Raw genomic sequence first — 27,460 nt, forward strand, 5'->3', positions numbered from 1 at the left:
GAGGTGTGCACTGTGTGAATGCCTGACTAATCTAACACATAATATTGTTTCTTGGTCAATGCAAAGACATTTAACTGTTGCTGTTTAATGCAGTATACATGGCCCTGAATGTAAAACGATGAAAGGATGCATGTTTTTAATTTGTAGCATCAGGTGCGGAGGGCTCTTCGGGATCGTCTTCCGTTGGTGTTTCGAACGTGTCTGCGCGGCAAGAGGTTGGTTGATGCACTGTGTGATCAATGTCCAGCTAATCATACACATTGTGATGCCTTGATAGGTCGGGATCAGATTGTGAGACGTTGGTGCACAACTCAAGACGACAAGCATTTATGCATTTTACATTTCATTAACATGATGTAATTTACATGCATGATGAACAAGTTTTTTTGAAAATCAATAATGACTTATATATAAATAGGTGCATTGTTATACAGTACATTAAACCACCCAACTGTATAAAAAAAAAAAATCGACTAGGCCAGCAGAGCCGGGATTGAACCACCGACCCTCTGATTGAAAGACGTACCTGCTAACCACCGACCCCTAGTCGTCCACTTGTATACTGTAAGTCCACTTTCTTGGTCATATTTTATTACTAAAGTAACTTTCTGAAAAAAGTAGTTTAGCTTGTAATTTGTTTTTTTTAAATTGTGGTATTACTACTTTTGCTCAAGTGGAGGATGTTAATACTTATTCCACCACTGGAAGTATACACAGGTAGTATAAAGTACCAACTATTTTGAATAATACCTGTTATTCAAAAGGTTTAATGTACATGTTGACAGCCCAGTTGCTAGTATTTAGTTTATGTGCCATTTAGTGGCCGAAAAGAAACATTACTTATCCAGGAGCAGCCTAAAATAATTTGAGTGGTGATTATTTTTATTATTATCTGTCAGTTGAATAATTATGTTCAAACACAGAGGCTCCATATCCATTCATATCCCACATATGTTTATTTTTGCTCAGTAAGACAGACGTGATTCTTCCCACTAAAAAATATAAATTAAGACACATTTCATATATTTTGTAAAACCTCACACATTTCCAAAGCCCAGAGAAGGTGAACACATTATTGCATCTGTTTAAAAACGTATATATATTTACAATTGCAGTTTACAGAAGGCGTGAGAGAAAGACCGGTTGAGTCGTGTGTTTATAAAAACAACCGTTATCGTTGTAACTGTGAGATTTAAGTCTCGGTTCATGGCACTTTAACAACAACATATCACAATCTTGGCAAGAGAAGGTGCTTTGGTTCTTTTCTGGATTAGACTAAAGAAACAAGTATTTCTAAAGATTAAAAAAATCTCCGAGAAAGAATATTTAGCAAAAATATTGGTACCGTTATCACATATAAGGCTCTTTTTGTATTTTATGATGAAAGTGCTTCTTTGGTTCCCGCTAGTCTGCGGGTCAGGAAAGAGACGCCGCTGTGAACAAGGCGGCTGAAAGGTGAATAAAACTTTAAAAGACTTATGGAATATAATCGCTCCCGTTTACAGCTCGGGAAAAAAACAATAAACATTCAACACAAGTAAACAAATTGATTTGTTCACATTCAATCTGAGGTGCCGCATAGTCCATATAGTCATATGTAAAATGCAAGAATAAGTGGTTGTGATGTAAGTATTTGTCTTAACAGCTGGATCTAAAACAAGGCTGCTGTGAGCTTCGACAACAATAAACTATTCACATTTTCCTGATTGAATATCCAGCAGGCTTTTGTTCTTTTTCTCCTGGAAAAATATGACAAACTACTATAATGAGCATCTCTTTGCTGGAAAAGTTACTCAAATAAATTCAAATGCTCACAAACTCTCCACCAGGATGTTATAGATTAAAAAACCTAATAAGAATCCCAAACATTCAGATTATTCCTGCTCAAACGTTCCCGGTCCCCTAATATAAAATCTGTTCTCCACTGATAATGATGTCCGTACACCTCTCACACGCTTTATATTGGACCCCTGTGAATACCGCGTCGATGTTTCCTCTCGTGTTCATACATTTAAAGAGGTATTAATCTCCGTCCCAACTGTGGATAGAAGCTGTCCTGCGTCGGCCACTTCTGTTAGTGACAGATATTCTGGATTCACGTGGAGATGGACCCGCTCCGGTCTTGCTCAGCCTCCGCGCCGTCGTCCAGGGCGCCGGCCCACGGCTGGATCTTCCCGCTGCCGAACACTGTGTAGACGAGCGCCCCGGCGACGTTGAGCCCGGCTGCCAACCAGAACACCTTCCTCCAGCCCGCCATGGTGCGCTGACAACGGGAGGAGAGGGGAGGGCGTTACTATATGTATATATATGTGTGTATATACATTATGTATATATATGTGTGTGTATATATATGTAGATATATGTGTGTATATATATAAACATATATATACACACATATATATACATGTGTATATAATATATATATATACACATGTATATATATGTGTGTATATATATGTGTGTATATATATATATATATGTGTGTATATATATATGTGTGTATATATGTATGTATATATGTGTGTATATATGTGTGTATGTATCTATATATGTGTGTATATACAGGACTGTCTCAGAAAATTAGAATATTGTGATGAAGTTCTTTATTTTCTGTAATGCAATTCAAAAAACAAAAATGTCATGCATTCTGGATTCATTACAAATCAACTGAAATATTGCAAGCCTTTTATTCTTTTAATATTGCTGATTATGGCTTACAGCTTAAGAAAACTCAAATATCCTATCTCTAAATATTAGAATATCATGAAAAAGTATACTAGTAGGGTATTAAACAAATCACTTGAATTGTCTAATTAACTCGAAACACCTGCAAGGGTTTCCTGAGCCTTGACAAACACTCAGCTGTTATAAATCTTTTTTTACTTGGTCTGAGGAAATATTAAAATTTTATGAGATAGGATTTTAGAGTTTTCTTAAGCTGTAAAAAATAATCAGCAATATTAAAAGAATAAAAGGCTTGCAATATTTCAGTTGATTTGTAATGAATCCAGAATGCATGACATTTTGTAGTTTAAATTGCATTACAGAAAATAAAGAACTTTATCACAATATTCTAATTTTCTGAGACAGTCCTGTATATGTGTATATATGTGTGTATATATATATATGTGTGTATATATATGTATATATATATATGTGTGTATATATACATGTATATATATGTGTGTATATATGTATATATATGTATATATGTGTATATGTATATATATGTATATATATATACATATATGTATATGTATATATATGTATATATATATATATATATGCTTTAATTCAATGTAAATGAAAACATATCTTTTTGTTGTTGTTTTTTAAATATATAATATTAAGGATCAGCCGTTTAATGCTTCGGCCAACAGTCGTCCCTTAAAGGCCTCGAGCCTCACATATTTCTTGTGACCCAATCATGCACTTTTTACAGAGATGCATTTTCATGAGACTTACATCCTCCGTAAAGTATCCGGTAGCGATGGGTGCCAAGATTCCAGGGATGGTCCCGAATGTGTTGGTGATTCCCAGAAGGAGTCCTGCGTACCTGCAGAAGAGAGGAGGTGCTCTGAGGTCAGGGGTCATACATGTTGATGGATGTCCAGGACTTTAAACCAAATGTACGTGACCAAACATTTTGTGAAATCTCCGTGTATACACAAGTATATACCTTAATGACACAATTGAATGAGAGACAATAGTTTGATCAAAAGAATAACTATTTATACAAATACTTACTTTTTTTAATCAAACTGCTAAAATGAACATATGAATATAATAAATGTCCATGACTTTTTGAAAATATATATTTTTTTCAAGGACTTTTCCAGGCCTGGTAATAACCATTTTGAAATTCCATGATTTTTCCAGGTTTTCCATGACCGTACGAACCCTGTGAGGTATTATAAACAAAAGACATTCCTAAGATTTAAAATAAACCAAATGGTGTTTACACAGGTAAGGCACGCAGCGGTCGGCTGATCGTCACTATTCCTACATGGTGACACCCACCGTGGGGCGATGTCGATCTGGTTCATGTAGACTCCGGAGGCGGTGGTCCCTCCGATGGTCATGGAGAGGGTGAGGAAGGTGACGGTGAGGACGTGGCTGCAGCCGGCGTACGCCACGGCCACGAGGAAAGCTGCGGCGGCCAGCAGGCCTGCAGAGAAGACGTGGATGGGGAAGGAGGAGAGGGAAACCAGCACACGTTGAGAAACCATCACTGGTGTTACTGGTTCTCTTTCTGTCTGCAGCCAACCGTCACTGTGAATAAAACGTACGCCGCTCTGTTCGCTGACTGCACATCTGATACTTGTCATCTTTTCATGACTGGATCTCAACCAGGCGAGGGCAGCATCTCTCCACCACACCGCTGCCACGTCGGTTTGTTTGTTTTGGTATTTGGATCGTCTTTGTGGAGGACAAGTAAACATGTAATTTCCTTCAGTGAATGTAGTAATGCTGATTATTTAGTGGTGGAAAACTTGACTTATGTAAAAGGAGGCGGTCTATGAAGAAAAGCCAATGCTGAATAGCCTTGAACATACATTCTCTCTCCTGACCACCAGGGGGCTCCTCTGGTTGTATAGAAGTCTATGCTTCATGTGTTAGAGCTGCATTCTCTCTCCTGGCCACCAGGGAGCGACACCTCTGGTTGTATAGAAGTCGATGCTTCATGTATTAAAGCTGCATTCTCTCTCCTGGCCACCAGGGGGCGAAGCCTCTGGTTGTATAGAAGTCTATGCTTCATGTATTAAAGCTGCATTCTCTCTCAGTAAACATTGTAAACATGAGTTTATGTCTCAGTCTCTAGTTTCAAGTCTTCCTCTATACAGCATGATGTCATAATTTAGTAATGTTTTCTCCCATTTAGAGTTAAAAAAAGCAGGTGGGGGCGGGGCTACTTTGTGATTGACAGGTCGCCGCCACAGCGTTGTCCATTCTGGGAGTTGTCTGTGTGTTCGTCTTACAACTTAAACCCTTTCCTCGTGTGTGTGTTCACTTTATCTTCAAGTTAATTGTAACATTTTGGTCGCCTACAAACGTCTCGTTCAACTCTTGATGTGTCACTTCTGGTTGCAGAGAAAAACAAGACCGGCCGAATTGCAGGATGAGGCTTCACGGATGGGGGACTACGTCCACTTCTTACACACATGGAACAATACTCCTACAGTAAACACACACCGCATTTAAACATGAACTTATACATTTTAATATATACTGAAAAGTTATCCCGTATCATCCCCGTTGTTCTGCCAAAAGTCTGTCTGATTATTCCAAGATGCATTAAATATTATGAGCCATTAGACACATCTAATAGACTCCAAAACAACTTGAATAAAAAGACTAGGTGTCTAAAAAGAATGTCAAAATGTATTATTAACGGCAGTCGCTCCAACGTGCGTAGAAGCTCCCACTAGACTCCATGCCCTGCTTCACCGTCACAATGTCCCTTCAAACGTTGTCTCTTGAGAACATGTTGCTCCTCGATACCAGGCGGCCTCTGCGTGGGGGAGTTTCTCTTACCTACGAGTGTGAAGAGCTTGCGTACGACGGTGATGCTGAACACCTTCCTCTCGATGAGGCCGTCGGCCGCGACGCCCGACAGCGTGGAGAACAGCCAGGCGCCGAGGTACGGCAGAGCGGAGAGGAACCCGTTCTGAGCGGAGATGTTACGGAGAACATCATCACAAACATGAAGCGGAGAGTTGAGGAGGCCGATTCTCTCATTTCCCTCCACCTCATCGCTCTATCACCACTTTCTCTCTGCACTTACTTCCACAATTCAGTGTCACTGCTGTTGTTCTTGTTTTTATATTGTAAATTACATATTGCTATTCTGTTGTGTTCAATGTCTTCTTTATATTTATGTAATTTATTTATACATTTGTAAATTACACGTTGCTATTCTGTTGTCTTCAATGTCTTCTTTATATTATTTATTTATATATTTGTAAATTACACGTTGCTATTTTGTTGTCTTCAATGTCTTCTTTATATTTATATTATTTATTTATACATTTGTAAATTACACGTTGCTATTCTGTTGTCTTCAATGTCTTCTTTATATTATTTATTTATATATTTGTAAATTACACGTTGCTATTGTGTTGTCTTCAATGTCTTCTTTATATTTATATTATTTATCTATATATTTGTAAATTACACGTATGTACGATGAGAGCGTATACGTATAACCGGAGACAAATGACATGTATGTGTACATGGCCAATAAAGCAGATTTTGATGTCGCTATGGTAACTGCGAGGCTAAAGCCAGCGGCTGGTTAGCTTAGCTTAGCATAAAGACTAGCCTCTGTCCAAAGGTAAAGCTCTAAAGCTGAAGTGGATGTGGACATTATTTCAAAGAGCAGGTTCAGACCTTAACACACGGCTTGTTATGGAGTTTAAAGGAAGTGTGTTTCATTACGTCACACAGTACAGCTGGAGTCGTAGCACACACACCTGGCAGAGATCTGAGCGCACCTTTATAGATTGCGAGCTTTGAGGCGAAACAGAGGAACACATGAATGTAAAGCTCACGGATTTGATGTCGAAGTGCATGATGTCGTTCATGTACGTGGGCAGGGAGGTGAGCATGGTGTAGTAGGACCAGTTGGAGCACATCTGGGTGACGATGATGGCCCACAGGGGGACCGACAGCAGCATGGGCAGCACGGGGACGGACCAGCCGTGACCGGTGCCCTGCAGATCAAAGACACGACCGTGAGAACACGCTACGCTCACCTCTCTGGCCCCCAGCAGCAGAGAGGACGGAGGGAAAGCCTCAGTGATCCTCTTTGGATCCGTGATGGAGGAGCAGAAGTCTGTTTGTCTTTCTGTCAGATTCATCTTGAGTCTATAACATTCTACCAAATATATAAACAGCTAGAGAGGGGACACGAAGAAGAAGAAGAAGGTGAAGGTGAAGGAAAGGAGAAGAAGGAGAAGAAGAAGAAGGAGGAGAAGAAGGAGAAGGTGAAGGAAAGGAGAAGAAGGAGGAGGAGAAGAAGAAGGAGAAGAAGAAGGAGGAGAAGGAGAAGAAGGAAAGGAGAAGAAGAAGGAGAAGGAAAGGAGAAGAAGAAGAAGGAGGATGAGAAGAAGAAGGAGAAGGTGAAGGAAAGGAGAAGGAGAAGGTGAAGGAAAAGAGAAAAGAAGGAGGAGGAGAAGAAGGAGGAGGAGGATGAGAAGAAGAAGGAGAAGGTGAAGGAAAGAAGAAGAAGGAGGAGGAGGAGAAGAAGAAGAATGAGGAGGAGGAGAAGAAGAAGGAGAAGGAGAAGGTGAAGGAAAGAAGAAGAAGGAGGAGGAGGAGAAGAAGAAGAATGAGGAGGAGGAGAAGAAGAAGAAGAAGGTGAAGGAAAGGAGGAGGAGAAGAAGAAGAAGAATGAGGAGGATGAGAAGAAGAAGAAGGAGAATGTGAAGGAAAGGAGAAGAAGGAGGAGGAGGAGAAGAAGAAGGAGGAGAAGGTGAAGAAGAAGGTGAATGTGAAGGAAAGGAGAAGAAGGAGAAGAAGAAGGAGGATGAGAAGAAGAAGAAGAAGAAGGAGAAGGCGGTTTGGTCTCAGGCTTCTCACGTGCAGAGTTTATTTCACGGGTTTAAAGGTGAAATGAACATAAAACAGAAGAAAAGAAATAACAATTAAATCATCAAAATAATTTTAAAGCCATATTTTTGGTGGAAATGACGGATTCTAATTTACCTTTTGCTTTTCTTGACATGAAGTCAAAAATATGGTGCGTTTGGTCATTGGTGAGTGAACAAAATGAGGCGCACAGATGAAGTTACAAATATAGAGCGACTGTGGGTCAACCCGGGGGTTGGCGGTTCAATCCCCGCCCTAGTCGATGTGCCCTTGAGCAAGCTCCTGAATGTCTCCCTGTAGCTGTGTCTACGGTGTGTGAATGTCACATGATCGTGATGAAATGAAAACATAAACAAATCACCTCTGATGCCTCATATGAAACATCCATATTCACCAGAGACACTTTGTAAACGTCTTATTGCAGCACACGCTGACAAAACAGACAGAGCAGTCACATGCTCAGGAAGTCAGAGAGGGACAGAGCAGTCAGGGAAACAGGAAGTCAGAGAGGGACAGAGGGAACCCTCAGTTCAAGCTCACAGCTGGAGAATTTCCCAATACATTATAATTAATCCAAAACTCCCGTCTCACACACAGCTGGATGGAGCCTGGTCATCAGGCTCAAACTAACTGGTTCATTCCTATCCAACATTGAAAGAGTTTCATGTGGTAACAACAAAGAGGAAGCTGCAGTAAAGCAGAGCACCTCGTTCTTCCAGGTCCTCATTTTTCAAACTATTACGTCTTTAGTCATTTCTAATCACGTGGTAGGAATAAAAAGTCGAAAAAAAGTCAATAAAAAGTGTTCACCTGAGCCCCGATGGAGTTGATGATGTAATCTCTCTCCTCTTTGCTGATTCGACGGTGCGTGCGAGGGTCGTCGGCCACAAACGCAAACCAGAAGACCGCCCACAGACACCCAGCCCCCCCTGGGAGAGAGAGAGAGGGAGTTATAAGACATGGTGGTGAACAACGAGAGCAGAGATGCTCGTGTTCAGGCGTCTCAATCAAACCGCTCCTCGTGCACATTTATAAAACCAATCCGAGGAAAAGTGATATTATCACGATCATGACACAAAGAGATGTAACGCTCTAACTTCAGGTCGCAAAGTGAGATAAATACCTCACATTGTTTCGTGGTGGAAAGTACCAAGTACATTTACTCTTTAATCTTGAGATGCTTTACATCTGCTCCGTTATACTTCTAGTGCGCTACAACTCAGAGGAGAACGTGGATCTGTCTGCCCCCTCCCTCTGGAACTCTGGATTTAAATGTGCATTTAGCTTGGGATGAAAGTTATTTTACTTTGTCTCTCACTATTTTCATATTTCTTGTTGCTTCTATTGTTTACGCTATACAAATAAAATGTATTTTTTAGAATATTGGCATAGTGAAATCTTTTAAAATACAAAATAAAGTGGAAGTTCTTTAACTTTGACTGTCTGTGTTTGTTTATAATTGACGTCTTGAATGAAACCTGAAACAAGCAACTGTCTACATGTTCTGTCATCTGCACTGTGAGTCACAGAGAGTGTGTGTGTGCACGCGTGTGTGTGTGAGAGTCTGACAGCATCTGCCTGCAACTCAGCCATCCGCAATTACGTCGAATCTCCAGGTGAGATTTCACAAACTTTGACGAACCACAGTGGTCCTAAATCGAACTTGATCATTTTGTCACGTACGCCGCACTCGCAATTTTCACACACTTTATCTAAAGAAAGTTCTCAAATCTAAATTCTCAAAAACAAAAGTAGTTTTAAATTTGGTCCCCGGAAACGGTTTAGGTATAACTTGTTGAGATCAGACTTCTGATGGGGACATTCCCACGCGAGTACATCAAGTAGTTAGAACCAGCTCCAACATTAGAGACGCCTGTGAATGCATCAACAACTAGAACGGGCACTCGGTAGAGCGCATACCTTCGCATATCACATGATTGGGCATTGAATTATGAACATTTTGGCATTAGTTGCATGCCAATTGGATAAAAATTGACAGCGCTGTGGTAAAAAGAAGATTTTGACCTGTTCATGACCTTGACCTTGACCTTTGACCCGATCAATCCCAACATCTAATCAAATGGTCCCCGGATAATAACCAATCATCCAACCAAATTGCATGCGATTCGGTTCAATACTTTTTGTGTTATGCGAGGAACACGCATAAAAAATAAATAAATAAATAAATAAATACACGGCGATCAAAACATAACCTTCCGCATTTTCAATGCGAAGGTAAATATTATCCAGTCAAATAACATGGAGGCTTCTACCAGGGGCCCTTTTAAAAAAGTAACAATTAAAAATCTTAAGTAGTAAAAGTACAAAAGTATTGAAATGACTTTTGTAACTTTAAGTTCATTCTGATTTCAATACTTTTACTTCAGTAGGATTCTGAATGCAGGACGATTATTTATAACAGAACATTTCTACACTGTGGTTTTACTACTTAGATCAGAAGTTCTTCCACCGCTGCTTTTGTGTCGCCGTAGTATTCTACAAATCACCGTAACTGACTCCCCCGTGTGGAATAAAGCACCAAGTATCATTTAATCACATCAACGTCTTTCATATTCATCATTTATATTCCCTCACCGCAGAGGTAGAAGACAGCGGGCCAGCCCAATGTCTGGCAGAGGTAGCCGGTGAGCGGCAGAGTCACGAAGGCCCCGAAGTTGCCCCCGGCCCCCGACAGGGTCATCAGGCGAGAGCGCTCCAGAGGAGGAGCCCACCGAGCCCACATGGACATCATGGCGGGGAACGTCACGCCCTGGAGAGACGGAGGGGCGGGCAGCAGTTTATTAGCCAGACGATTAATCGAAGACTCAAGACGATAACTGGCAGATGAATCTTCAGAAACATCTCTGAACATTGAATTGATACTGTGTAAAAGCAGTGACACGGAAACTAATCCGGAGCGGCCTCAATCAGAGTCAATCACACAGATGGATCAACAAATAAATGTCCCTTGTTCTATTATTGCTGTTAAATTCCTTTGTAACTGAGACAGAACCCTCCCCTCCCACATACACACACACACACACACACACAACTCAACACACTCCTACCTCCACAAAGCCTTCCAACGCTCGCAGTGCAAACAGCCAGTAAGAGCCCATCTTGGCGGCCAGAGGGGTGAGCAGCGTGAGGGCAGCGGTGCCCAGCACTCCCAGACCCAGGAAGACACTCCCCCCGTAGTGGTCCGACAGGTAGCCACCCGGGATCTGCGTGCACAGGTAGCCGAAGAAAAAGGCCCCCAGCATCCAGCCCTGAGTCTCCGAGTCCCACGGGTACTGGGGGATCTAGGACAAGAGGACGGGAGGGTTGTTGGCATTCAGGCCGCCCACACATTTACATCTGATGTGAGGTCTGGTGAGTTAGTAATGGAAATAATACTGCACTTATAGTTGCTGCAGGTTTGAATATCATATACTATATTCAATAAAATCATCTTGTGTTTGGGCTGGCTAGAGCCTATTCTGTGAAACTCATCATTAAACTTTCTGAAAGCATGAGTTACGGGTATCTCATGTCATTATTTTAAGCTTCTCATCCGAAGCCTTTGAAAAGGAGTTAGAAATAATAATTTAAATGATTGTTTCCTCAATTAAGCATTTAATCATTTGGTAAATAGTGAGAACTAAAAATATAGTTATGGATACATTTTCTGACTATCAACTTAATCAATCACTTTTAATGTGGGATTGTGTGCTCTTCGTTCTTATTGTTCTTATCTATTGTTTTATTGGAATTTTAGTTATTTCTATTGTATAGCTTCTGGGATGTTTTAATTATGTGATGTAAAGTGTCTTTGAGTACTTTGAAAAGCGCAAGATCAATTTAACGCATTATTATCCATTATTATTATAATTCCACATGTTTTCACCACCTGGAAAAGGGAATATAGGTCGTGTACAATGTGTTTTTATAATAATATAATCTAAAAGGGTCAAAGAGGAAAGAATTAAGATCCACTTTCAAATATCAGGCAAAGCCCCTTTTATCTATAAAAAGTATCAGTATTTTAGTTTAAAGTCCCCGGTGTCTCTTATCTTTTAAAACTAAACACATGTTATAAAATGTATAAGAATCAAGTGTAAGGAAAGTAAATGTATGAACTGTTTGTTACCCCCTGATGTTGAGGGAAAGGGTCACTGGTGTTGTCCGACCCGGCTGGCAACGGACAGGCGTAGATCACGGAGCGGTTCTGGGACGGCTCGGGGTCGGTACTGTTCACCATGGCTACCATGGCAACGCTGAGGTTCACACGGAGACCGTAGACCACGGCGAACCCCGAGAACATCAGGAAGGCCAGGTTGAGGCGAGCCGAGCAGCACTGGGGGGGGACTGTGCACAAGGAAAACAAGGAGGGTCTCGTCACGGTGGAACACATCCACGTGTTCCTCTTTTGGAACATGTACCGTAATCTCAATGAGACAAACAATCATATTAATAAAATAAATAATCATATTAGGCAGTGAAGGGTCAGCTCACTGCCTCTTTGTCTTTATTTCTGCAGCATCATCCAGTCTACTGAAGGCATTTGATGGCCAGCTGCCTCTTTAAGAACTCACATAACAGGAAAGAAAATATATAACCAGAGGTGCTTGTATAATAATTAACATAATAAAGGGAATAACATGTTGTGCTTTTACGCAAAACACAGACATGCATCGACATGTGGAGAAAGTGCAGCGACACAAGCAGAGAAATGCATGTTGTGCGTGTTCAGAAAATTATTTTAAAAGATTGATTAATGTCTTTGTTTGCACCAGAAGTGTTAAATACAAATATAAACACAGCTGCAACGATTCACCGAAAATATATCTGATTATTATTTAATGTAAAATAAAATCACCCCAAAAATGTCTTGCATATTTACAGGCTAAGTTGAATATTTGTAGGTTTTGGACTGCTGGTTGGACCTGACGAGGTATTTCATGACATCATCTTGGGATCTGGGAAATAATTAATATGAACTCTGGAAATAACTGTTAGTTGCAGTTTTAAAGACAAATACTATTGAAAGAAGTTTGAACTTTTCTTGAGAGTTTCGCCGCGTTTGCAAACCCCCAAATATTAATCAAAACACGTTTCCCCGCGACAAAGATACCACACACACACACACACACACACACACCTGCATCGCTCTGGATGAGGGGTTCAACGTCCTCGCTCTCGTCCAGAGGGGCCGAGTTGATGGAGAGGCCGTTTGGTTGCGGCATGGCGCTCGGCTCACCAGGGAATTATTAAGTCGGATTGATGATGTCACTGAGCCATGGTGTCCCTGAAATACCTGCCGGACGGAAGAAGAAGAAAAAAGGTATTTATCAAGAGACGTGGAAAAATACAAACGATGATGAACGGGGAGAATGTTAGAGCAACACATGACGCAGACGGGTGGAGATTAAAGATAGTCGCCACGGCACATCAGCAGGTTCTGAGAGAATGCCTGATAACACTTGTACACACAAACACACACACACACACACACACACAGACGCGATGTCGGAAAAGTTTCACCAAGGCTGCAAACTTACTGAAGCGCAGAATGGATCGAATGCAGAGCAAGGTGGAGCAATGATGATGATGAGGATGATGAAGCTCAGCGGAAATCTGTGAACAAGAAATAAAAAAGATCACACAACAACAACAACAACAACATATATGTATACTGCGCCATCTTCAACTGTGGGAAATCATCAGGAATATTTTCACTATTTTCTGACATTTAATAGACAAAATGATTCATCAATAATGGAAATAATCGTTTGTTTCAGCTTCATATAATTGATCAGAGTAATAACTCTTTACATTAAGTGCTATTACATCATCTAGAGTGGATTTGTCGATAGAGGGAATCGATATAACTGCTGAGTCGCTGTTTAAAGTTTCACTTCTCACACTTGCTGCTGTTTAGCTTTGACTGGCAGAAAGTGTGCCGCCTCATGATGTTGCTTGGAGCAGAACATTTTTTTTTTAGGAACTGAGCCCAATCCACTCGTCTGCAGCGTCTCAATCCTGTTTTGTGGGTTTCAAAAGGCCGAGAACTTGTCACGACAGCAGCAGATATAGTTTTCAGCCAAGGCCTGAGGTCATCCCGTCAATAAACAGTCACGTGATCCTTTGATCGTCCCTTCGTCTGTCCAGGCAATCTCAATGAGCGTCACATTTCAGGTCAATACATATCGCCCGAGGAACATCGACGACTCAAAACTTTGATCCTAACTTTACCTAATTATGCTGCGTACAGCGGCTGAGTGACTGTACTTTCAGGACATTGATGTGGATTCATCTAATGATTGTTTCCTCAATGAAACATTTAACCATTTGCTCTGTAAGATGTTGGGAAATAGTGAGAACTCAAACTATAGTTAAAGATTCATTTTCTGACTATCAACTTGTAGAAAGACAAAAAGCTTCTAAAAATGCTTTTCCTCCTCATATTGTTCTCTCCTTTATTTTACTTTTTTCTTCTTCTCAAATTCCTCTTTATGTTTCCCTTTAATATTTCTGGATTTTGTCGGTATTGTTGCATTTTCTGTGTATTTTAAAGTACTTTGCAAATGTCATTTTTAACGATCTGACACAAATAAACATTATTATTCTGATGACACAGATGTTCTTTTTTTATGTTTTTACAGATTCTTTACATGCCCTTACATAAATTGCCCTCCGTGGCAGATTTGTCTGTATAACACATCATATGTGTTTTATCGTTCCCATGTGACGTCGACTGAAAGTGAGTGTGTGTGTATATGCGAGCCTATCATGAGATCCTCAAAAAAACCAGCTAATTTCATTTACTTTTTTCTCAAACAATGAAAGCATTATAACAGGAAAATGTCTCTTTTCTGCCTCCTTGTCCGGGGGGAACTGAGGATAAAAAGGTTTATTACAATGGAAACCTTTTACGTTTCCAAGTTGCATTTTTAATTCCCATTGTCAAAACATCTAAATAAATCAGGGCTTAAACCTGCATCATATTACTATACATACAGTCAATTAACTGGAATAAGATTGTTATAATTGAGATAAAGTAGAGCAATAAACACAAGTTGCCAAAGTAATGTTATTAGGTTGTTATTTCCAAGCAAAAGTGGACAATAATGGCAAGACACAGAGACAGGTGGGGGACTGGTAGGTCAACCAACGCCTCACTCCACTAAACAACTCCACAACATTGACCAATGTGGCTAAATAATGTCAAATTTCATTTACTGTACATTCACAAAGTGGAAATTATAATGCCGCAAACTAAAAACACATCTTTTCCGACTATACTTAAAGTTTGGCTTTCTTGAAGAGACGTTACTTTCTTGATTCTTGTTGTGATGAGTTTGTCCTCAAGGTTGAATTTATTTATTTGAAGTCGCTTTGGATAAAAGCTTCATCTAAATGATACAGTAATGTAATGCGAAATGTCTTATGTGTAGCTAAATGACATAACTACAACGTGTGCTGTCTTTAAGGCATAACATTATTATTGTACCATGTTTAAGCTAGTTTAACTGAAGTGCCCTGTGCATAACATAACATAACCCGGCCGTGCTCCATGATCGTGAGCACAACACTCAGAACCTGAACCTGTGACACCGCCTAGCTTCTTCATTCACGCGCTATAACCGCTCTATTCACGTTTAACGACAACTTTTAAGAATATTTGGACGAATTCGGAATACATCTTACCTTGTGAAGTAGTTTTAAAACGAAAGACACGTGACGTTAAGAATTCATGACGGTGCAAGTGAATGAAACAAGCAACGTAGCATATCACTGTGTTACCCATGTATCTTCATCTCTGCCGGTGTTGTGTCACATGAGCAGAGCTCTGCGGGACCGCAGCTCTTTAACGGACCGGACCGGCTCCGCCTGCTTAAATTACCCGGTTAAGACGGTGCTGATGTTTTGTAAATCGACTCTCTGGATGTGACATCCGAGCACGTGACCAACGGCTGGCCCGCCCCCCCTGTGGCTCAAACTACAGCGGTTTGGTTCGACTAAAAATAAATAATAATAATAATAAACATTTCTAAACTTATTTTCAAGGCTGTTCAGCATCATGTATGTCTTTAACTAGGCTGTTTGTCAAATTTAAGCTAATACATTTCATTTCCGGCAACCGTTTTTTCGCGTTGTTATGGCAACCTGTCCACCTCCTGTATGTTGAAACAAACCATAGAACCGACAGACAAACGTCACTAAATCTCCACCACAAGCCAGCACGTTGTCACGCATCTGTACGTTATACAACCGTCGTCGCACCCATGGCACATTACAGAGTGAGTATTTGGTGACCTACTTTCTGCAGCTGTTCGTTATATGTACTCGCTAAATGTTATACGCTAGCTAGTGCTGGTGTGTGCTAGCTTGCTAACTAGCTAGCATCATAACAATGCGGTGAGGAAGCTAACATTAAGCCATTAAGGGCAGTGACACGCTTTAACAGGCGTGTCGTTATCAACCGGTTATTCATATCCGTGGAGATTAAACCAACCAGACGGGTTTTTCTAGCTTAGTTGTGTTAACTTAACGTGATGTGAGAGCGTGAAGTCAAATATGTGTCTCGTGTTTCAGGCCTCAGACTCGAAGCGAGAACAATTTAGAAGATATCTCGAACAATCGGGAGTCCTTGACAGTATAACGAGCGGTATGTGCACAAGAAACATGTCACACTAATTGTGCACATCATGCAAGGTGTTGAACCCACCACGCATGCGCGTGGGTTACACTGATATCTCTGCTTGCGCCTCTTCTTCTTGACCGTTTCGTTTCTCCACTTTCAGTTTTAGTGGCACTTTACGAAGAGACCGACAAGCCCGACAATGCCCTGGAGTATCCTTTCGTCACGTGGGCAGCGTGATGGATCTCTTCAGGGGGTTACACACGTGATGCTGTGCGACTGTCAAGATGAACGTCTGCAGGGATCCCCGGAGGAAACTTTTAAATTCCTGTGCTAGATCACTGTCACTGTTGTTGCTCATTACCAAGCTTGACCCATCTGTCTTGGTGAAGATGAAATATGTATGTGCATGACAAAGTAGAGATCCGCACGTTGACCTTAACCCCCGGCAGTTTCATAAAGGTCCATCTCGGCGGCGCTGGTCCAGAGCCAGCGGATGCTGAGGCTCTTCGCATGGAGATGGTTGACCTGCAGCAGAAATGCAACCTTCTCGTGGGGGAGAACAAAGAGCTCAGAAACAGGGTGAGGTGCTGTTAGAAGTTAACATTTACAGATAACCAGAGCTGTGACCTCTAACCTGACCTCTGCCTTAATATCATCTCCCAGCTGCTGCAGTACGAACCATCAACTGAGGAGGGGTCAGCAGAATAGAACGGAGGGGTTTTGTCGTTGCTGTCTGGGTTAAAACATCAAAACAATATTTATATAAGGGATGTACAGTGAATACAAAATCACTATTTTTATTGTTGTTTCAAGCACTTTTCCTGTCATAAATAAAAATGTTTTTTCAACCTCTCGATGTCCGAAATGTACAATTGTTCCTCGGTTTTCAATCACAGGATTCTACTCACATCAGAAATAAATACATACAAAATACTAATTCAATTCAATTCAGTTTATTTGTATAGCCCAATTTCACAAATTACAAATTTGTCTCGGAGTGCTTTACAATCTGTACACATAGACATCCTTGCCCCAAAACCTCACATCGGACCAGGAAAAACTCCCAAATAACCCTTCAGGGGGGAAAAAAGGGAAGAAACCTTCAGGAGAGCAACAGAGGAGGATCCCTCTCCAGGATGGACAGATGCAATAGATGTCATGTGACCAGAAGGACAGATTTAGAGTTTAAATACATTCAATGAATATGACAGTGTATGAATAGTTCATAGTAGGCTTATTCCACGATGGAGACCTCCATGATCCATCAGGCAGATGGCGGTGGGGAGGAGGAGTGGGCGGAGTCTCAACAGTGGGCGGAGTCTCAACAGGGCAGTGGCGTAGTCAGGAGCAGGAATTCCATGACCCAGACCTCGATGATCCATCAGGCAGATAGGATCTATGCCGTCTCATAGGGTCCGATGACCCCATGAGACGTGAAGTCAAAAGGACTCCGGGGAGAAAGCAGAGTTAGTAACGTGTGATTGAGAGATGAAAATTCATCCCTAAGGAGAGAAAAAAGAGGAGATAGGTACTCAGTGCATCCTAAACGTCCCCCGGCAGCTATAAGCCTATAGCAGCATATCAAGGGGCTGGACCAGGTGAACCTGATTCAGCCCTAACTATAAGCTCTGTCAAAGAGGAAGGTCTTAAGTCTACTCTTAAACGAGGTGACTGTGTCTGCCTCCCGGACTGAAGGTGGAAACTGGTTCCATAGAAGAGGAGCTTGATAACTAAAGGCTCTGGCTCCCATTCTACTTTTTAAGACTCTAGGAACTACAAGTAGTCCCGCATTTAGTGAGCGCAGCTCTCTAGTGGGGCAATATGGTACTACAAGCTCCTTAAGATATGATGGTGCATCACCAATCAAGGCTTTGTACGTTAAGAAGAATTTTAAAAGTGATTCTTGATTTTACTGGGAGCCAGTGCAGAGCAGCTAGTGCAGGAGTGATGTGATCTCTTTTCTTAGTTTTAGCGAGAACACGAGCTGCAGCATTCTGGATCAACTGGAGGGACCTAAGAGACTTATTAGAGCAGCCTGATAATAAGGAGTTGACCTAAGAGACTTATTAGAGCAGCCTGATAATAAGGAGTTGCAGTAATCCAGTCTCGAAGTAACGTACGCGTGAACCAATTTTTCTGCATCTTTTTGAGACAAGATGTGCCTGATTTTTGAAATATTACATAGATGAAAGAATGCAGTCCTTGAGATTTGCTTTACGTGGGAGTTAAAGGACAAGTCCCGATCAAAGATAACGCCAAGATTCTTTACAGTGGTGTTGGATGCCAGGGCAATGCCGTCTACAGAAACCACATCACCAGATAATTGATCTCTGAGGTGCTCAGGGCCGATTAAAATTACTTCGGTTTTGTCTGAGTTTAACATCAAGAAGTTGCAGGTCATCCATATTTTTATGTCTTTAAGACATGCTTGAATTTTACCGAGCTGGTTGCTCTCCTCTGGTTTTATCGATAAATATAGTTGAGTATCATCTGCATAACAATGAAAGTTTATGGAGTGTTTCCTGATAATATTGCCCAAAGGAAGCATGTATAAGGTAAATAAAATTGGTCCAAGCACAGAACCTTGTGGAACTCCGTGATTAACGTTGGTGGTTATCGAGGCGTCATCGTTTACAAATACAAATTGAGATCGATCTGATAAATAGGATTTAAACCAAATTAGTGCCGTGCCTAAAATGCCAATCGACTGCTCCAGTCTCTGTAACAGGATGTCATGGTCAATGGTGTCGAATGCAGCACTAAGGTCTAACAAGACCAGTACAGAGATGAGTCCTTTATCTGATGCCATTAAGAGGTCATTTGTAATTTTCACCAGTGCCGTCTCGGTGCTGTGGTGTTTTCTAAATCCTAATTGATATTTCTCAAATAAACGATTATGATGTAGAAAGTCGCACAACTGATTTGCGACCACTTTCTCAAGGATCTTGGAGAGGAAGGGGAGGTTAGAGATCGGTCTGTAGTTAGCCAACACCTCTGGATCCAGAGTGGGCTTCTTCAGGAGAGGTTTAATAACAGTCATTTTGAAGGAGTGTGGTATGTGGCCTGTTAGCAGAGACACATTGATAATATCTAATAGAGAGCTGCCAATTAAAGGCAAAATGTCTTTAAGCAGCCTCGTCGGGATGGGGTCCAAGAGACAGGTAGACGTGTTAGAAGTAGAAACTGTTGACGATAATTGGTCACGGTTGATGGGAGAAAAGCCCTCCAAATATACACCAGGGCATACAGCGGTTTCCAAGGCCATTCCACTTGAGAACAGATAGGCACTGGTTAAGGGCAAGAGATTATTAATCTTGTCCCTAATAGTTAAAATCTTTTCATTAAAGAAGTTCATAAAGTCATTACCACTGAGGTTTATAGGAATGCTCGGCTCCACAGAGCTGTGACTCTCTGTCAGCCTGGCTACAGTGCTAAAGAGAAACCTCAGGTTATTCTTATTTTTCTCTATTACTGATGAGTAATAGGCTGCTCTGGCATTACGGAGGGCCTTCTTATAAGTTTTAAGACTATCTCGCCAAACTAAGCGGGATTCCTCGAGATTAGTTGAACGCCATATGCTTTCAAGCTTTCGTGACGTTTGCTTCAGTTTGCGGGTCTGAGGGTTATACCAGGGAGCAAACCTCCTCTTCCTCACTGTCTTCTTCTTCAGAGGGGCTATCGAGTCCAGTGTCATTCTCAGTGAGCCTGTGGCACTGTCAACAAGATGATCAATCTGGGACGGACTAAAGTTAGACCAGGAGTCCTCTGTTATATTGAGACGTGGTATAGAATCAAATGTAGAAGGAATCGCTTCTTTAAATTTAGCTACAGCACTGTCAGTTAGACATCTGGTGTAGAAACTTTTGACTAACGGAGTACACTCCGGTAGTATAAATTTAAAAGTTATGAGGTTGTGGTCTGACAGAAGAGGATTCTGTGGGAAGACCTTCACATGCTCAATGTCAACGCCATAAGTAAGAACAAGATCAAGCGTATGGCCAAAGCTGTGAGTGGGTTTCTGTACTCTCTGACAGAAGCCAATCGAGTCCAACAAGGAGATGAATGCAGCACTAAGGCAATCATTATCAACATCCACATGGATATTAAAATCTCCTACAATAATAACTTTATCAGTTTTAAGAACCAAACTTGATATAAATTCTGAGAATTCAGATATAAACTCTGAATATGGACCTGGTGGCCGGTACAGAATCACAAATAGAATTGGCTGTAGTGTTTTCCAGGTTGGATGTGAAAGACTAAGAACAAGGCTTTCAAATGAGGTGTAGTGTAATTTTGGTTGAGGATTAATTAATAGGCTCGATTCAAAGATGGCTGCTACTCCACCTCCTCGACCGGTGCCTCGAGGAATGTGAGTATTAATATGACTTGGAGGAGTCGATTCATTCAGGCAGACATATTCTTCATGGCTCAGCCAGGTTTCAGTTAGGCAACATAAATCAATGTGATTATCTGATATTAAATCATTTAGATCAGTTCAGTCGGCTGTCGATGGAGACGCCCAGGTACTTGTACCTGAACAGTTCCTGTGGGGGGCTCAACATCATGACCACCGTTCCCAGAGCACACGCCCAGGGAGGTGAGGCGACGGGTCGGTAGTCGTTGAGGAGGCCAGTGCTGACTTTTTTCTTTGGGACCAGGACCAGGCCACGGCGTCCACAGCACTCCCCAGAGCTGGGTGGCGCAGTGTTTGGGACCCCTGGGGCTGTGCTATCAGAGGACTCTCATGCTCGTTGTGCCCAGCTGATCACAGAGAGGGGGGGGTGGAGGACATTTGTTATTGAGGGCTCGGTGGGAGGTGTGATGTGGAGAGGAGAGGGGGGGCTGTGAACCTACCTATAAAAACAGTTCAGCTCGTTGGCCCTCTCAGAGCCCCCTGGCTCTCCCTCCCCACCTTGAAGCTTATCTTATTCATCATGCAGACCACACCTCACTGTTGTTGTTCAGCTGCTGGGCTCTTCCAGCTTCCTTAGTAGGAGTCCTGCTGTTCCTGAGCTTCACCCTTGCTGGGCTGCGCTGGCTTTTCATGCTCCAGACTTGTTAAGAAGCGCTCAGGTCCCTGGTGATCCAGGGCTTGTTGTTGGGAAAGCACAGTGATCGATGGGATGGTTCACAGAACTTGATGTATTCCGTGATGCAGTCGGTCATACTGTTGATGTCCTCCCCGTGCGGGGAGTAACACAGCTTTAGATGACAGAGATCTAATATTTAGGAGACCACATTTAATAGTCCTGTTTTGTTGCACTGCTGAAATAATGGTGTTAACTTGTATAAGGTTATTGTGTACGACTCCTCTTCTGCTTACTTTTGATTTATTTAATTGAAGTGGCCGTGGGACAGACACAGTCTCTACTCTAAAGTCATGGGTGGGTAACTGCTCGAATGGAAGAGCAGAGAAGGGTGTTAAACTACAACTCTGCTCCCGGTTCCTGATCTGAACCCTGGGTTGTCATGGATTAAGTCCGGTGATCAACTTGGTCATATTCGCAGAAATGAGACGCGCTCCGTCCAACGTGGGATGGATGCCGTCTCTCCTCATCAGATCAGGCTTTCCCGAGAAAGTCTTCCAGTTGTCTACGTAGCCCACATTATTCGCTGGGCACCACCTCGACAGCCAGCGGTTGAAAGACGACATTCGGCTAAACAATTCGTCTGTCTGCAAATTTCGGAGAGGGCCAGAGAAAATTACGGTGTCCGACAACGTCTTGGCATAAGCACACACCGATTCCACATTAATTTTAGTGACTTCCGAGCGGCGGGCTCGGGCGTCATTACCACCGGCGTGTATTACAATCTGACTGTATCTCCGCTTGTCCTTAGCCAGCAGCTTCAAACAAGACTCCACGTCGCCCGCTCTGGCCCCCGGGAGGCACACGACTGTGGTCCGCGGCTTCGCTATTTTCACGTTCCTGACTATCGAGCTCCCGATAACCAGGGTGTGCTCCTCAGCGGGTGTGTCGCTGAGCAGGGAAAACTGGTTCGAAACGTGAAGTGATTGGTGCACAGCGGGCTTCTGTATAGACTTACTACTCCTGCGAACTAATAATAATATATCTTTTAAAATGGCCTTTAATTGATATCATCTGCATTACCGAGTCAGAAGTTGTCATACAAAAGCAATCGTTGAGTTTGCTGCCCATGTGCCCGGAGAGAAATTAAAGTCTGATAAATGATAGCACATTAAACACCATTTTTATTTATTCATGTCTCCATAACAGCTCGTAGATATTCAGCACTTATTTCCCATCAGAGGCATCTTTACGTTTCGTGTTCTCGCTGAAGAACTCCGGGAATGCAATCGGACGGCGTCAACGATTTAAAAGTATCCGGTTACGTAACAGTTCGTTGTGACCTCATATAACATTATGGATTCGTGCTTCAGTTTTCCATTCCCCTCTAATCACACAGCTGATGCGTACAGTCGGATCATTAAATGTCCACCCGAGTCTCAGTTAATATACCCACACCCCGCCCATCGCGGTCTGCTCACATGGCAAATTCAGAAAAGTGAACGTTGGGTTGCAGATTTATTAGCAAAAAAAAAGTTACTCTTTAGAATCAAGAGCGTCGTCCCCATAGCAACGAGTATCAAAGGCCCTTTGAGTTTGTTTTAATGTTTGAAGAGCTCTAAATGAAGGAAACTTGGTCCCCACACCTGGCGAGTGAGCGCGGTGGGTTTATATCTGCAGGTCCGTCGGGGCCCTTCTGCTGCCGCCGCTGCTCGCCGCCGACACGCGGCGGTTCGGCGAGGAGGCGACGGGGCTGCCGTTGCTCTACCGGCTGTGTCGGGACACCGAGCTCAGCTCCCCCGCCGAGTCCGGGCTCTGAGACCGGCTCGGCCTCTTCCTGTCCGACTTGGAGAACATCCTCGCTCGGGGTTCCGCGCAGCTTCACGCCGTCGTTGTTGCCGGGGTAACGGCCCCCGCGGTACGAGCAGTTCCACGGTGGACTGGTCCTCCGAGGCTTCCTCGCGAAGCCCGACATCGCCGTATCCGCCACGGGGAGGGTGGGGTACTCGGAGCCAGAGCACCCCGTGACCTCTCGGCGGGGCGAAGACGGCTCCTCCTCCGGCTCGTCCGCAGGAGAACGCGTCTCGCTGCTCGTGTTGTTGGAGTTGCCGTTCCCTCCCGTGGGGCTTGGCACTCCCTCCTCGCCGTCCGGCTTCGGGCCGGGGTCCCCTAGAATCGGCACGAAGGCCGAGGAGGCGCCGAGCAGAGGGTAGGCGGGCCCGTTGCCCTGCTTCTCCAACAGCAGCGTATACCCGCAGGGCGCCGTGGGGACGGCGGACGTGCCCGCGGCGACCCGACGCGCCACCGAGTTCTTGATGATGATGATGATATGATGATGATATATACTTTATTAATCCCCAAGGGGAAATTTGTCGTAACAGTAGCAGCACCAATAAACTAAACACAAGAATAAAAAATAAATATAAAAAACAGGGATGAAAGATATAGAAGTATACAAAGTAAAATATATATGTATATATACAACATATATGCATACACAATACTAATGACAAATTAAATTAAATATAAAAATATTAAATATAGACAGTGTGCAAAATGCAAAGTGTGTGTATATGTGTAGTGTAAATGAAATGTGTATGTGTGTAGTGTAAATAAACAGATGAAAAATAGCCTCTTGGCTAACTGGCACATTTACTGCAATGTTTTTATCAATGTGCACTGTCCCTTATTAAATAAACCATTTAAAAAAAATAAAAATAAAAATGTGTGAAGTGCAGATCAACATAGTGTAAATATGAAGTTATGATTGTAGTTATTGCACTATGATCTGGCAAGAGGTGATCTGTTATAGAGCCTCATAGCCGTCGGCAGGAATGTTCTCCTGTATCTGTCCTTGTGGCAGCGGAGCGTGAGGAGACTTGCCGACGTAGTCCTCGTCCAGGTCGGCCTTCGGGTGCGGGTCGTCGTCGAGGATGCCCCTCTTGAGCTTCTTGAAGCCCAGGTGCATGACCTCCAGGAGGCTGAAGACGAGCGAGATGCAGGCGATGCCCTGCATGAACACCATGAACACCGTCTTCTCCGTGGGCCGCGACACGAAGCAGTCCACCACGTTGGGGCACGGCTGCCGCTCGCACTTGTAGAGCGGGTCCAGCCGGTGTCCGTACAGGACGTACTGACACACCATGAAGCCCACCTCCACCAGCGAGCGCGTGACGACGTGGACCAGGTAGGTCCGCAGCAGGGAGCCCCTCAGCGGCGCCTTGTCCAGCTTCCCTTGTAGACCAGGGAGGGCGAGGACACGAAGATGACCTGCAGCACCCAGTAGCGGACGAGGGAGATGGGGAAGGCCTGGTCGTAGCAGACGTTGCGGCAGCCCGGCTGGTCCGTGTTGCACACAAAGTCGGACTGCTCGTCGTTCCACACGCCCTCCGCCGCCACGCCCAGCACCAGCATGCGGAAGATGAACAGGATGGTCAGCCAGATCTTGCCCACCATGGTGGAGTGGATGTGCACCTCCGCCAAGATCACACCCAGGAAGTTCCAGTCGCCCATGTTTCACATTGGCGGCGCTGTAGCGGACGAAGGAACACAAAAGTTACTTCATTTTCATTTCTGTATTTATTTGAGCAGGGACCGTACACATCAATCAACCCAGGGGTAAATGTGTCAACGTTAGCTAGAAGGCTAAATGTCAGCTGTAGTCCCTGTGGCCGGATATGACAGCCGTCACTAATGGAGAGAAAGATTATCACAGAAACATAATATAAAACTTACAGGTTACGATCAGATACTGGGCTCACCAAACATCATAAAAAACAATACTGCTACTCTGTGAGTTTTGTTTAATAAATTCACAAAGTGGGAGAGGAGCCATATCATAAGGAACTTTAAAAACTCCACACATATTGGAGAATTTAGTGAGGTTATCCCAGCTCAGGAGACCGTGTTTAGTTAGAATGGCACAGTGGTGATAACTCCTGGGCTTGAAGAGTTTATGGAGGATTTTGATTGATTTGAGAGTTGTGCTGCTGGCTTGAGCCCATCTGGTTAAGCAGTAAGTCAGATATGGGATGATAAATGCATTAAAGTACATCTTTGCAGTATCTATGGTTAAATTATTTCTTATCCTTGAAATTAAATAAATGGAATCTGACAACCGTTGCCACGTTTTTTTACCTGCTTCTTAAAAGAAAGGTTTGAATCGAGGTGGATACCTAGGTTTTTATATTCAGGCACCATCTGGAGCCGCTCACCAGAGACGGAGACGTCCGGCACAAAAACATGCAGACCATCTTTTTCACATGCAGGTGTAGACAGGAATCTGAGAGCCCTTCAGAGACATGGACCATGCATCAGTGAGTTAAAGTGCAGCCTGGACTTAGATCATTGTGTCATGAGCGTACGTTTGAATATCACACCCCTTACAAACACTGGGGAGGTCATTTATATACAGGCTGAATAACAATGGTCCCAAAATCGAGCCCTGAGGGACACCCACTTCATATCCCAGCGTAGGCGATACTCTAAATGGGACGTTTTCCTAATCAGGATTTTGTGGTGAAGTGTCGAAAGCCTTCCTGAGGTCAAGGAATACTGCTCCTACTCCTCCTTATGATTGCTGATGAAGATTAAAGCCTGGATTGAAGGCGATACAAATCTGAGTGTTGTTTTACTCTTGCTACTTTATAAGTACTTCTCTGGTAGTTCTTACTTTTAAGATCAAAGTTTGAATGCAAGACACACAAGTATTTTGGTACTGCTACAAATCTAAGTTATGCTTGCTGACGGCATTTAATAGCATTGTTTTACTCTGATAGTTCTTATGTACTTTTAAGATTTAAGTTTGAATGCAAGACTCGAGTATTTGCACACTTTGGGACTGGATTAAAGTTAATAATTAAACTTCACTGCCGAGAACAAGGTTTTTAAATCAAGAAACCAGTTACAACACATTAAAGTGCCTAAATATGAATCTTAAATTGTTGCATGAGGTATTTTCATGTGTTCTTATTCCTGTGTGAAGTACACAACATTCAGCTGCATCCAAATGAAACCATATATTGTTAAAATCTGCAATTACCTCAAATAATCAAATATAAAGCAATAATTGTATTGGTGTTATTTCACAAGTTAATAAATCATGCTCCACGTGAAGCCGATACAATGAGCCCACTGACTGTGATATGCTTTTTAAAATAAGCCGACTTACCGCTCCTCTTGGATATGAAACGCAGCATTAAAAGTCCTTTTGGCCCGAGCGCTGCTGGTGCTGATGGGACTCGATCCTACGAGCGCTCCGTGTGTGGGGCAGACGAGCCCCGCCGGCTCCGCAACTTATAGCCGGTGATTGATCGATACCGCCGCGCTGCCTGGTGCCATTCCCCTCGCAGCGCTACGAGCTGCTGGTCGTCGGGGGTGACACACGGTGCCATGAACACGGGCCTGCCACACGGTTGCAGTTGAACCCTAAATGACCCTGGACTGGTGCGATGGGCATCTTAGAAGGTGGATTATTATCATCAAAGCCAAGAAGAGGACCGGTATCCATGGCCTCAATCTCAACCCAGTTAAAAACAGCCAGATGTGCAGCACAGCAGCCACTTTAAAGCGTCATGTGGCCTAAAGAAAGTCCTTTTAAAGAGGACTCGGCAGCTTCTAGGAAGAGAGGTTGCAGCATATTTGATTAAAATTATTGCCGTTACAATTAATTTCTTCAAATTCTTTGCTTCGTCCAGATCGGAACAAACCTAAAACTTTGACGGTATCATCGTTCTACGAGAATCTTTACACTTTTCTACAATAAAAAAAGCTGATAAAAGGATTGCGTGTTTGTTTCTGTCAGTTGACTCACAGATCCAGGAGCAGTTTTAGGTGAACCGGCACCACAGAGTGTTAAGTACTGAGCCTCTCTGGGAGTCATGTACTGCAGCATCCTGGTTCAGAAGGCTCTGGATCCAGAAGCCAACTCTTAACTGTATTCCAGATGGAGTATTTCACATTAAGCCTCCATTGTTTTTTCTCTCTTCAATACAGCGATCAATGGGACACGTCTAATTTCATCCATGGTCGCTTCCTCACCGCATATCTAATTTAAGTTCCTCCCAGTTACCGATCCATTAAAAGTAAATCGATGCTCCCGGCCGGACCAGTCCCCGCGCAGATAACTGCACACCGGGATCCAACGTATTCTTGTTTACTCCGTTCCCTCTCCTTGAAGTCCCCAAATAAAAGTTTCATCTTCAGCGGTTTACAA

General features: G+C 43.0%; 2 protein-coding genes and 1 pseudogene across 5 annotated transcripts; 1 reads left to right on the forward strand and 2 right to left on the reverse strand.

The window, feature by feature from the left end:
- Positions 1-933: 933 nt before the first annotated feature.
- On the reverse strand, positions 934-15,497 carry si:ch1073-513e17.1 (sialin). 4 transcript variants are annotated; one of them, XM_056415103.1, is made up of 12 exons: positions 15,280-15,497; positions 13,131-13,206; positions 12,731-12,886; positions 11,720-11,937; positions 10,659-10,892; positions 10,186-10,360; positions 8,401-8,519; positions 6,552-6,713; positions 5,536-5,668; positions 4,021-4,168; positions 3,466-3,548; positions 934-2,263 (listed from the first exon to the last, which is right to left on the reverse strand). In XM_056415103.1, exons 3-12 carry the CDS (start codon positions 12,813-12,815, stop codon positions 2,127-2,129), a joined length of 1,494 nt encoding a protein of 497 aa, XP_056271078.1. In that variant the 5' UTR covers positions 12,816-12,886; positions 13,131-13,206; positions 15,280-15,497; the 3' UTR covers positions 934-2,126. The 4 variants fall into 4 exon arrangements, with proteins under 4 accessions (XP_056271078.1, XP_056271070.1, XP_056271092.1 ...); XM_056415095.1 differs by having other exon boundaries at positions 3,466-3,556; XM_056415117.1 differs by lacking the exons at positions 13,131-13,206; positions 15,280-15,497 and adding an exon at positions 12,085-12,159 and having other exon boundaries at positions 3,466-3,556; positions 12,731-12,749.
- Positions 15,498-15,591: 94 nt separating this feature from the next.
- On the forward strand, positions 15,592-17,069 carry mycbp (MYC binding protein). The gene is made up of 5 exons (XM_056415129.1): positions 15,592-15,872; positions 16,168-16,240; positions 16,377-16,425; positions 16,666-16,795; positions 16,880-17,069. The coding sequence occupies exons 1-5, from the start codon at positions 15,657-15,659 to the stop codon at positions 16,922-16,924; spliced, it is 513 nt and encodes a 170-aa protein (XP_056271104.1). The 5' UTR covers positions 15,592-15,656; the 3' UTR covers positions 16,925-17,069.
- Positions 17,070-22,412: 5,343 nt separating this feature from the next.
- LOC130210102 (gap junction alpha-9 protein-like) lies at positions 22,413-27,395 on the reverse strand (annotated as a pseudogene).
- Between the last annotated feature and the right edge of the window lie 65 nt (positions 27,396-27,460).

Source organism: Pseudoliparis swirei, chromosome 1 (genome assembly GCF_029220125.1).
Source record: "Pseudoliparis swirei isolate HS2019 ecotype Mariana Trench chromosome 1, NWPU_hadal_v1, whole genome shotgun sequence".
Classification (NCBI taxonomy): Eukaryota; Metazoa; Chordata; class Actinopteri; order Perciformes; family Liparidae; genus Pseudoliparis; species Pseudoliparis swirei.

Bases quoted from the DNA above. Each gene is read 5' to 3' on its own strand.
- si:ch1073-513e17.1 (XM_056415095.1), bottom strand. From the start codon at position 12,815: ATGCCGCAACCAAACGGCCTCTCCATCAACTCGGCCCCTCTGGACGAG. The intron at 11,938-12,730 runs GTGTGTGTGTGT...CCTTGTGCACAG, and splicing joins CCTCATCCAGAGCGATGCAG to TCCCCCCCCAGTGCTGCTCG. The intron at 2,264-3,465 runs GTAAGTCTCATG...TCCCGTTGTCAG, and splicing joins CCGGATACTTTACGGAGGAT to CGCACCATGGCGGGCTGGAG.
- mycbp (XM_056415129.1), top strand. From the start codon at position 15,657: ATGTCTTTAACTAGGCTGTTTGTCAAATTTAAGCTAATACATTTCATT. The intron at 16,241-16,376 runs GTATGTGCACAA...CTCCACTTTCAG, and splicing joins CCTTGACAGTATAACGAGCG to TTTTAGTGGCACTTTACGAA. The intron at 16,796-16,879 runs GTGAGGTGCTGT...ATCATCTCCCAG, and splicing joins ACAAAGAGCTCAGAAACAGG to CTGCTGCAGTACGAACCATC.